Genomic DNA, 12,003 nt, shown 5'->3' on the forward strand with positions numbered 1-12,003 from the left:
TGACAGGCTAAAGATGATTGGACGACTACATCATTGCATGCAGTTTCATTTCACGCACTAGAAACATTTTCACCAGTGTGAAAGGACAATTGGCACTCACTTCCTTCGCTCTGCTTACTCTTCCGGTGTGAAACGGGCATAAGCCTTGTTGACACACTGATGGTGATTAAAGGATTAGTTCCCTTCAGAATTAAAATTTCCTGATAATTTACTCACCCCCATGTCATCCAAAATGTCTTTCTTTCTTCAGTCAAAAAGAAATGAAGGTTTTTGAGGAAAACATTCCAGGATTTTTCTCCATATAGTGGACTTCACTGGGGTTCAACAGGTTGAAGGTCCAAATTGCCATTTCAATGCAGCTTCAAAGGGCTCTACACGATCCCAGACAAAGAATAAGGGTCTTATCTAGAGAAATGATCAGTCATTTTCTAAAAAAAAAATATATATATATATATATATATATATATATATATATATATACTTTTTAACCACAAATGCTCCTCTTGCACTGCTCGTCTTTCATTGCTCACTGCTCTCACGCGTGATGTAGGCAGAAGTACCGATCCAGTGTCTACAAAGCGAATGTGCAAAGACTAAGTCAAACACCCTCTACAAAAAAAAAAAAGGTACAACAACGATGTCGGACGTTTTTGAAGTTGGAGGAGAAAATGAGATAGAGTTTTTCGCCCTACCGCAGTACTTCTGCCTATGTCACACGTGATCTTTCCAACATGATTACGTAATGCGTGGCGCATCACAGAGCGGTGCAAGACGAGCATCTGTGGTTAAAAAGTATATACATTTTTATATTTTTTTTTTTTAGAAAATGACCAATGGTTTCTCTAGATAAGACCCTTATTCCTCGTCTGGGATCATTTAGAGCTCTTTGAAGCTGCACTGAAACTGACATTTGGACCTTCAACCCGTTGAACCCCAGTGAAGTCCACTATATGGAGAAAAATCCTGGAATGTTTTCCTCAAAAACCTTCATTTCTTTTCCACTGAAGAAAGAAAGACATAAACATCTTGGATGACATGGGGGTGAGTAAATTATCAGGAAAATTTAATTCTGAAGTGAACTAATCCTTTAAACCACTGGAAGTGCTGAGCCTCTTTGCTGTTGGTTGTTATTAGTCATTCCTACTGGACTGTAGTTTCCAGAGGTGGATCACTGTGATCACCACTGGTCTCCACACTGCTCTTTTGCATAAGGTTGAACTCTTCTCAACTTTGTTGCATTGAGGTTGCTTTGCTCATTCGTCACTTTCAGTGAAATGACTGGCCATTATCAAACACTGAGTCACTTAACACAGTTAACTAACAACTTCCTCAGTACATTAAATTCGGTGCCACAGCCACACTTTGCCATTAGTGGAGTAACCTCTGGGAACAAGGGTTCACAAAACACAGTAAAGACTTTTAAAAACTTTTCCTGGTACAAAAGAGACCCCACACACAGCAGCAGATGTACAGTGTGTTTGCGGGGGAAATGCACTCAGTAGGCAGTAAACACCACATCGCCCCCTCCGCTGCACAATCCATCAGACAGACCCACTCCTACAGCGCTCTGACTGTACCGCATTAGCAAAGTAATGAACATGCATTTTGGAAAGATAGTATAGATTCTCTGACTGATTAACACAAGCGACTACAATGTTAATAATTGGAAAAGAGCATGTTCACTCCGTCGCACGCTGCCGGGTCTGACTTTTAAAGATATTATTCCAGCACACCACAGAGAACTGGACTCAGATCAAAGAGGTAAATTAGTCATAACTCTGGGGTGGAAAGAATCAAGTTTACCGCCCAAGGTCGCTCACGAACATGAACTGTGCTTGCATAGCCCAAATGTATACAAGTAATTGGATCCTGATGCGCAATGCCATGTCCTTTAATTAAGCTGATCGGCAGACATTGTCCTGTATATTTGCAGGGCCTGTTTAGACTCTAATGGCTTTGCTCCCTTCGAGTTTGTCTCAGGGATTCTGAGACTGACGCCACAACTGATTTTTCCATTTATTTATTTATACCCCTGCAAACTCAAAAGCAAGTGGGCGTACCGTAAATATAACGATCCTGGAAGCATTTTAAAAAGTCACATTACGCACAGTGTCCCAGAACATTTCCGAAGGAGTGCAACGGTACCGTTCCGGAAGTAAAAAATTCAGTTATTTTCTCCATGGAGAAATATTTTTTCAGAGCCTACCTTGATCCAATATTTAAATTAGAATTAGCCTTCCCTATGTGTTATTTATAGTTGAGATGAGTTAACCAACTGAGCAAGGGTGTTTGAGAAGTTTATGTTGGTACAGTTGGCATTTGGGCCACAGTGTGCTTACAGTAAATTAAGTCCTTAACTTTGTTCTTACTGCACCAATTTTCTTTGCTTTTTTTCTTCTTCTCAATCCTTAGGACTGACTGTCACCATTGACATGTTGCAAAAATGCATGTTCTCCTAAATGTCATGCATTCATGCATGAACTGTCTAAAACTGCTCACGCATTCACCACTCAATCGAATGCTGCATACGAGTGTAAATGAGTGAAGTCAGACAACTGCACTGTAAAACATTTTCAGCTGATTAAACTTAAAAATGAAAGTTCACCTGCTGCCTTAAAAATGTGAGTTAATTCAACTTGAAAATAACCTTTGTTTCAACTCACAAATAGTCAAGACAATACATTATTTTAAGTTAAAAATTAAACTTAAAGTAATGCATTGTCTTGACTATTTGTGAGTTGAAACAAAGATTATCTTCAAGTTGAGTTAACTTATGTTTAGTTGAGTTAACTCACATTTTTAAGGCAGCAGGTGAACTTTCATTTCTAAGTTTAACCAGCTGAAAATGTTTTACAGTGTGTAGACTCTACTGCACTGTCAATGTTACTATCACATCACATCCCAAATAATGAAAAAAAAAAAAAAACTATCTGAAATCTGATCTGACCATTAAGACTTTAAATGCATTTCCAAAAGTCTGATTTTAATCAGATTTCAAACCACATATGGATGTGGTGTGGATCGGGTTTGTAAAAATTTGTATCTCATGTGGTTTTTTTGCTGTTCGGACTACAAACAGCTAAAGGAATTTGAGTCGTACAGTATAAGCCAAAAAATCCTTGTCTGAACAAAGCCAAGACAATTGCTTAGAAACCTTCCCAGAAAACTATATGGTTGAAACTTTCCAGTTCATGCAAGATATTTAGAATATAGACAGATAAGTGACAAGAAAAATGCAAAACCTCTGTATTTGTCCCAAAGTTGAGATTTGGCTGGTTAGCATGCCAATGTTAGCCCTAATCTGGTCTGAAAAATCGTCAAGCATTAATTAGAAGTTTTTTTGTTGTTGTTTTTTAAACAACATTATATAATTAATATAATTAATATAATATAAAAGTTAACATGTATTCATTATTTCCATGAGCTCATTGTTTCCACCTTAAATTAATACATTGTTAGCTAATTGTGTGATTTGCATATGTACATTTCGGAAATTACATTAATTTGGACACAGTCAACTCTGAAACAGATCACTCTAAATTGTAATGTTGACATGCATTCTCTGTAAAGCTGCTTTAAAACGATATGTATTGTGAAAAGCGCTATACAAATAAATTTGAAATGAAAATGAAAAGCATGAAATAGACTTTTTCTTGTGCAGTTAGACAATCAGCATTATCATTATTTAAATTTGATTGTGATTATTCACATGACATTTACAGCTCAGATTACTGGCTGAAAATCCTTTTGATACCATGAGCAAAGATGGTAGGTTGCAAATCTTATACTTCTAAGGGTTATTGAACCAGCCAAGCAACTGTCCTTAAAAGAGTGCCTGCAAGTGGCAATTTTATTTAACATTGCTTTACACACAGTTTTGTATTTTTATTATTGTTCATTCTTAAATGTTTTGAATACTTATGATGGGCTTTAGCTAGTGTAGAATAGTAACAGCCTATCATTGACAGTGATTACTGCTGCTGTCAGTAAATATAAATCTACCACAGGATGCTCTGCGGAATGAGAGAAGCCACAGTGTTTACCATTTTTTCAAAGCGAGTCCTGACTCTTGTTTCCATCATGCTGTACTTCAGTAATGCTTCGACTGCCATTTTCCACAACTTCACTTCCCAGACAGGATCTATTCCAGGTTAATTCCCTCCATCTCTTCTTTCAATCCTCTCTGCTTGCTTTCATTCCTGACTGTGCATGTTTGTCCTTTAATGACCTCTCATTAAGACCCTAATGACCAGCGACTGCTGTTTGTTGTTTGACCAACTCAAACACAGCGGAGTCCCACACTATGGTGAGAGATTTCAGACAGAACTCTTACCCAGTTGCCCAATCTGCCTGGCTCTCCCGTATTCCCTGGCAGGCCTCTGTGACCCTACGGAAGAACGATAGAGTTGTAGAGATTGCATAACATAGTTTATTGTTTAGGAAGAGAGAAGACAGATTTTGGCTACCTTGGGTCCTGGCCGTCCCTGGACACCCGGCTGTCCATGTATACATTTACAGGTTGCTCTTCCTCTTCCTGCAGTTAAACCAATCTCAGCATATCCTCCGCACTGTTGAGGATCAAGCTGATGAGAACAGGCTGACGAACAGCTGAAAGCTCAAACAGAAGAGGGCAAGAGCCCACACACGGGGCAACTGACTCACCACGCTGGAGAGTTCACAGCAGCCTTCAGAGTAAGCCTGATCAGCATCACAGGAGACTTCCATCTTTTGTAGATCCACCTTCACAAGAAATAAGTACTTATCAGATATATAATTAAATGTATACTTAAGCATGCTTGGCTTATTCTGACTTGGCTTATACTAGTATACAGAAAAGTCAATGTATATTTGGCTTATCCCTGTACAGTTTTTTTCTGATCAAGATATTCTTAAGAAAATTATAATTTCATTCCAGGCTCATTGGAAATACGTGCCTGTGGTGATATTTCTGGAAATTATTAGGTTGCTTCTCACACATTTCGCAACACTTTCAAAGTGAAATGTCCAGTGAGTGGCACTAAAAGCTCATTCAGTTTTATCCAAATGCACATGAATCTAGCAACGTCTTATTACGTTGTTTGTTGTATCACAGCAATTTAGAAATGTCTGGTGGGTGGTGCTAAAAGTTTAATGTTCCATGGCATTTGAAAATAACGTAGCACCTACACTAAACCTAACCGATAGTGTTAGGTGCTGTACCGGGTGAGCTGCCAAGCAAGTTTACAATGTCAAAAAAGTCAAACATATGGAGCCTGTTATGTGATGTAGACATCAAAATGTACTAGTTTTTAACTCTTGCATTATGGTGTTTTGAGGTCATAATATAGTATTGTGCAAGGAACCCCACAAGTCTTCAGGACGGGACTTACCATTGGGTTAGACTGGGCTCCAGCCCATTGGCCCCGCCCAGTAAAGCCCTGGGTATACTTAGTTTTTTTTTACGCGTACGCTAGTGCAGTGGTTCCCAACCTGTGGGCCGCGGCCCACTAGGGGTCCTCAGTGATCCTCCAGGGGGGCCGCGAGATAAATTAAAATTAATTTAAATATATTAATATAATTAATTAATTTAATTATTAATGTTACATTAAAAAAAGTGCAGTATTGATTCAGAGAGGAGGGGGGCCTTGGCGTAAAAAAGGTTGGGAACCACTGTGCTAGTGCACAGTTGAACGCACAGCCTTGTATACTTCATTTGACTTGTACGCATACACAGGCAGTTTTGAACAATCTCTCGCCACAAGTTACAACCCATATAAATATCTTTGTATTCTTTAATGCTAGAGTTGTACAAATCAGAGTACTTTCTAACCTCTTCACACAATCTCTCGTCTATGTAGACCTCCATTGTCGCTGTAGCTTGCATGCGTTACGGTCTGTTCTGTTTTTCTTTGACTACCTTGTGAATCGACACCCCCAGGGCACGGTTGCCACCTTGTGGATAAACTAATTATTGCAAAAAAATTAAATGAACCTGTTTGTACTAGTACGCATGGTTGCAAAAATTTGGCAGTGCGAGTACAGTATGCGAGTTCTCTTCTGAACTCTGCCTTTACATGTTTTCATTCGTTTGATTAGTTCAGTTATATGCCAGTCAGAAATTATTAGCTGCATTTCAACTGTTGAGCCAGTGATTTTCCTGTGGAGGTCATTTGTAGTGTAGGTAGGGCCTGAACAGTGACTTAAGCCCAGGGGCCCCCAGCCTCCTAAGTCCTGCCCTGCCTAGGTTGTATAATTTAGTATTCTAAGAATACTTGTCTTGTAGTTGTCTTTGCCTATATTAAATACTTTTTTACACATATTGGCTTCTTTTAGATAGTACTCCAACATATGTTTTACATACAGTACTATCTGATAAACTTACATATTTGAGTTTAGACTAACAAGTCAGTTTTGGTGTGGAATAGCTTAACTCTTTCTCCGCCATTGGCGTAATTTTCCGTCATTTATGACACAACGCTTCCCCACCATTGGCGGAATTTTCAGGCAATCCATGTTTTCACTGTTATACAGTATGGGGCGCTATTACGCTTCTTCTGAAAGAGTACAGGATCGAAAAAGAAGCAGAAACAAGCAATAGAAGCAGTGCTTATACACGTTGCAGTCTTTGACAAAAAAAAAAAAAAAAAACTATTTTTTTAAGCTTTTTGTTTAAAATGTAGCTTTTTTTAAAATAAAATTACCCACATTCAAGTGTCAATTAAAAAAATGAATGAAGCTAGATTTTTTTTTTAACCAGAGGCTCTTGCATGTTCAGAGTAAATAAAGAGTTAATAAAGAGGGATAGAGTTAATAGAGTACATAATATATGGGTGGAAATGAACTTGATCTTGCAGTACTAGAACCTATACAGAATCAGATAAACCTTTGGTTGATGTTATTGACATTTATACTTTCATTATTAAAACTATTAAACTGGTGAGAGAAGTATATAGCTAGTAAACTAACAGTATACCTATAAGTTCAGCTGTAGTATAGTTCACAGTATAGTTTCAATAAACTTAGATGTAAACTACTGTTACACTTAAAGTACACTTAAAAGTATACATTTAAATATGTGCGAATTTAGTTTCAAAAACTACTGAATAGTGTACTTACAAGTATACTTGAAACAATAAAGTATGTGTGGAAAATATGGAAAACTTTACTTTAAAAATATAAATTAGTTATTTATCTGCAGTTTCATTGATATTATTTACTACACTTCAGTTAATTAAAAAGCAGATCGCCTATAACGCCAACTCTAAAACTGGGGTTTCCCACGCTCGCGTGCAGTCATGATCCGTTAATGACATTATTTATCGCAATGTATTGAATCGTGATACGTATCATTACATTAGGTAGTTACTCATCCCTCACTGACCTGCTATGGGCAAATTATACGTTGTTGGAATTACATTGTCCCTGGTACTCACCGAGACAGAGCGGTCACCTGCAGCCCTCTTGACGATGGAGGTAAAGCCTTTCCGGATCACCGGCCGCGGCTCGTCCAGAGGCTCCACGCTGACCTCCTCACAGTCCACCAGGAGCTTCACCTGCTCTCCTTTCACACTCAGAGCCAGCTTGTGCCACTCGCCGTCAAAGAGTTTTTCCACCCTCTGGAAGGTCCGCAGCATCTGTGTGCCTTGTGGGCTGGTGTAGAAGAAGTCGAGGGTTTTGGTGTCACCCTGAAAACGAAGGCCCACCTGGTCCCGTCCTTCAGGGTCGCTGACTTGCCACAGATTCCAGGATGTTTTGGCAGTGTCCTTGGTCACTTTGAAGGTGGCAATGATAGAGTAGTCTGAGGGTAGACCGCCTGGGTAGATGTCGCTGGATGGAGGGATGGGTGAGAGCATATGTGCAGTTCACAGGGAAAAGAGAAAGGAACACAATTTTACTGCAGAGAAGGCCAAATCAGAATCAACCTCTGCACAACTACAAGCAACACAAAGTAGTGGTGTTTTGTTCCAGAATGAATCAGTGTTGTTGAAAGAATTGGTTGAGTGAATGATTCAATAAGTCACTCATTAAGACTTTCCTACCGGCTGAAAGAGACTAATGCACAGACTGTTCAGTATGTCTAGAATGTGCAAACGCAGATGAGACGAGTGAAGAAACAGTGAAAAGTTGGGCTGTGTGTCAGCACTCTGGGAACCTTGGAGATTCTCTCATGGAGATTTGGATATGTATTACAAGTATAAATATTATGACAATATTAGTAAGATTATATAAATGTCCTATAAGCTATGGGTACAGTGGAACTTTGATATACAGTATATTGTGGTCAGTGCTGGGTAGATTATTTACAAATTGTAGTCGATTACTGATTCCGAATTACATGCCATAATCCGACTACTTTTTGATTACTTTTAGATTACTTTTGACCTAACTCGTTTATCACATTGATTTGAATAGGATAATATTTTACCATATTTATATAAAAATACAAAGAGAAAGAAAATATATTCCATTCTTTGTTATTAACAAATGAAGTGCATTAAATATTACATTACATAATGGTTTCCCAGACTGGGAACTTATTAACTTAAAATCTTAGGTGGCACTTCAAGTAAATATATAAGGTCAAAGAGGTTCAGCTGACAAAAAAGTTGAGGAATCCCTGCATTGCATGTAAATATGAAATTATGTGAATTTGTACATTTCAATGTGTTTTGAAGGACAAAATCCTTTCAGAGACAGCTATACATGGTTAAATGACTCACTCAGTGATAAATAATAATCAATGTTTTCATCAGGAGCTGATTAGATATGTATTGTTGCAACGTTGAGAAAACACCATGGTCTGATTACTAGTATTTTAAAATGTAATATAATTACAAACACTTAATTTTTGGAATCTGATTTCGTAATTCAGATTACATGTAATCGGTTACTACCCAGCACTGATTGTACTGAATAATTACCATTTCCAAAAACATGCTTACGTTTTTGCTAAATAGTGGTCTTTCACAGTGACCTTACGTGAAGTTTTACATTAATCTAAACCAAATGGTCTCCAATTGTTTCCAATTCCATTTTCTGCTCCTGTTTGTTTTTTAAGAGAGCCAGTTTGCTGAAATTAGCAGTTAATGTTTCCAAGAACAATGTTCATTTACGCACAGTGTGGTTCCACAGCTCTCATTTTCTGTTTTGATGTTGTTGATCCACATTTGGTGGCTGTTTTACAATCATGTACTTCTCATGATTCTTTGGTCAAGTAGGGGATGTTAGTGGGAGGTGGTTGTGGACAGCATTGTTGGCCCACACGCACAAAAGGAAAGACCCAGCACATGCCATAACCACAGCTGACACGAACGAACAGCTGCTGGAGCTTGAGAAAATCCTGAGAATATAATACAAACATTTCAGGACGATGACTGTGCTGTTTAAGAACAGACAGCTCTGTGTATCTGTGCTATACATCCCGTCGAGGATCATGTGTGAGTATATATTTGATAAAATCAAAATAAAAAGACAGATTATAGCAGTGGAAGATTCTGAGAAGCAGGAGCAGGAAATGAGAGATATTGTTTGGAGGCGAGCATGATTACGCTCAGTGGAAAAGCAGAAAGAGTGGAAAAGTATTATGTCAGAAGGACGATATAAATACCTCGTGCTCTTCTTGAGGTGGAGGGACGGGTTAATGCGGTACGCCACCGCATCGGGTTCAGACCCATTGACCCTTCTCACCCCTCTAGACTCGGACAAGCGGAACTCTTCCAACAGGTCATACGCTAAAAATGAGAGCAAATAGACCACTTAGAAGGGGGAAAGTCAAGCCGGGAATTTAATTTTTAAAGAGTAAATGCAAGGGATTTTTTTTATATCTTCAGCTACAATTAATTAATCAAAGTCTATGTCATGTTTTATTCCCTAGTAAAGAAAAGGAAAGAAAAACTAATGGAAACATTTGGATATGGAATCTGGATATTGAATTAAGCTGACAGATCAGTTTCCACAAAAAAAAAAAAAAAGGGCATGATAGAGTTCAATCTTCATTAAGTAACCCTACTGCACAGATGACGACATACTGGCCAGAAATCTCTTAAAGTGGTCCGTGCTTCCCTCTACTGGTCAATAAGAGGAGCAAATGTACTCTTTCATAGCTATATTGACTTCACCGCACCTGATATCTGGCTGCCTGTGATCACAACCAGAATAATCTGAGATTCTCATAATTTTAACATCTGAGGTCCATTTCATTTACATTGAAACAATTACCCTCACATGATACTGAATTTTGCGGTCAGTTAGATTCTTACTTGGTAATTCCTGACATCTGACAAGGCCAAAGACAGCCAGGAGGACTGTGAACACCAGCATTTTGTTCAAAGCTGGAGTTTTGGAAATCAAGACTATCAGGATTTAAATGTGCCTGCAAAAGGAAGAAAGATAAGATGGAGCAACTGGGAAAGACAAATAACATTGATGTGTAGACCCTGCATAATTGAACTACAAAAATTACATACAGTTGTGGTCAGAATTATTGGCACCCTTGGTAAATATGATCAAAGATGACTGTAAAAATAAATCTGCATTGTTTATCCTTTTGATCTTTAATTCATGAAAAGGAAAAGAATTGAAAGTGGGGGGAAATTCACATTATGAAATAAATGTTTTTCTCCAAAACACGTTGGCCACAATTATTGGCACTCCTAGAATTTTTTATGAGTAAAATATCTCTGAAGTATATTCCCATTCATGTTTATTTTTTAGCACACTAGGGTGATCGTGAACATGAAATTGTCCAGCCATGACTTCCTGTTCCACAGGAGTATAAACATGAAGAAACACAAAGGCCAAATCATTCCTGTAATCATTCAACACAATGAGTAAAACCAAAGAATATAGTTCTGATGTGCAGCAAAAGATTGTTGAGCTTCACAAAATAGAAAGTAGCTGTAAGAAAATAGCTAAAGCATTGACAACCCCCATTTCCACCATCAGGGCAATAATTAAGAAGTTCCAATCAACTAAAGATGTTACAAATCTGCCTGGAAGAGGACGTGTGTCTAAATCGTCCTAATGCGTGGTGAGGAGGAGAGTTTGAGTGGCCAAAGACTCTCCAAGGATCACAGCTGGAGAATTGCAGAGATTAGCTGAGTCTTGAGTCTCAGAAAGCCTAAAAAAATGATCAAACAGCACCTACATCCCCACAAGTTGTTCAGGAGGGTTTCAAGAAAAATCCTCTGCTCTCATCCAGAAACAATCTCCAGCAAATTCAGTTGTCAGACACGACTTGAACTTTAAATGGGACCGGCTTCTATGGCCAGATTAAACAAAAAAGAGCTTTTTGGCAGCAAACCCACCAGATGGGTTTGGTGCACACATGGATAAAAAGTACCCCATGCCCACGGTTAAATATACTGCTGGATCTTTAATGTTGTGGGCCTATTTTTCTGGTGGAGGTCCTGGACATCTTGTTCAGATACATGGCATCATGGATTCTATCAAATACCAACAGATAAAAAATCAAAACCTGACCGCTTCTGCTAGAAATCCAATAATGGGCCGTGGTTGGATCTTCCATCAGGACAATGATCCAAAACAAACATCAAAATCAACACAGAAATGTGTCACTGAGTACAAAATGAAGCTTCTGCCATGGCCGTCCCAGTCCCCTGACCTGAACCCTAAAGAAAATGAGTCGAGTGAACTAAAGAGAGAAAGAAGCACCAACATGGAGCTGGAATCTGAAAGATCTGGAGAGATTCTGCATGAAGGAATGATCTCTGATCTCTTGTCAGGTGTTCTCCAAACTCATCAGGCATTATAGAAGACGACTCAGAGCTGTTATCTTGGCAAAAGGAGGCTGCAAAAAGTATTGAATAAAAGTGTGCCAATAATTGTGGCCAACGTGTTTTAGAGAAAAACATTTATTTCATAATGTGATTTTTTTCCCCCCCACTTTCAATTCTTTTCCTTCAATGAAAGGTTAGATTTTTGATCATTTTAAGAATTAAAGATCAAAAGGATAAACAATGCAGACTTATTTTTACAGTCATCTTTGATATTTACCAAGGGTGC

General features: G+C 38.4%; 1 protein-coding gene across 2 annotated transcripts in view; it reads right to left on the reverse strand.

Annotated features, from left to right (window-relative positions):
- zmp:0000000760 (collagen alpha-1(IX) chain) overlaps positions 1-12,003 on the reverse strand; it is a 28,930-nt gene that overhangs the window by 12,981 nt on the left and 3,946 nt on the right. For both annotated transcript variants that reach the window (XM_051916350.1, XM_051916351.1), the window contains 6 exons: positions 10,239-10,351; positions 9,587-9,710; positions 7,413-7,806; positions 4,663-4,740; positions 4,467-4,568; positions 4,334-4,387 (listed from right to left, as the gene is read on the reverse strand). In XM_051916350.1, the coding sequence (XP_051772310.1) occupies positions 4,334-4,387; positions 4,467-4,568; positions 4,663-4,740; positions 7,413-7,806; positions 9,587-9,710; positions 10,239-10,299 (813 nt within the window). In that variant the 5' untranslated portion in view covers positions 10,300-10,351. The remainder of the gene's footprint in view (positions 1-4,333; positions 4,388-4,466; positions 4,569-4,662; positions 4,741-7,412; positions 7,807-9,586; positions 9,711-10,238; positions 10,352-12,003) is intronic.

Source organism: Ctenopharyngodon idella, chromosome 13, assembly GCF_019924925.1.
Source record: "Ctenopharyngodon idella isolate HZGC_01 chromosome 13, HZGC01, whole genome shotgun sequence".
NCBI lineage: Eukaryota > Metazoa > Chordata > Actinopteri > Cypriniformes > Xenocyprididae > Ctenopharyngodon > Ctenopharyngodon idella.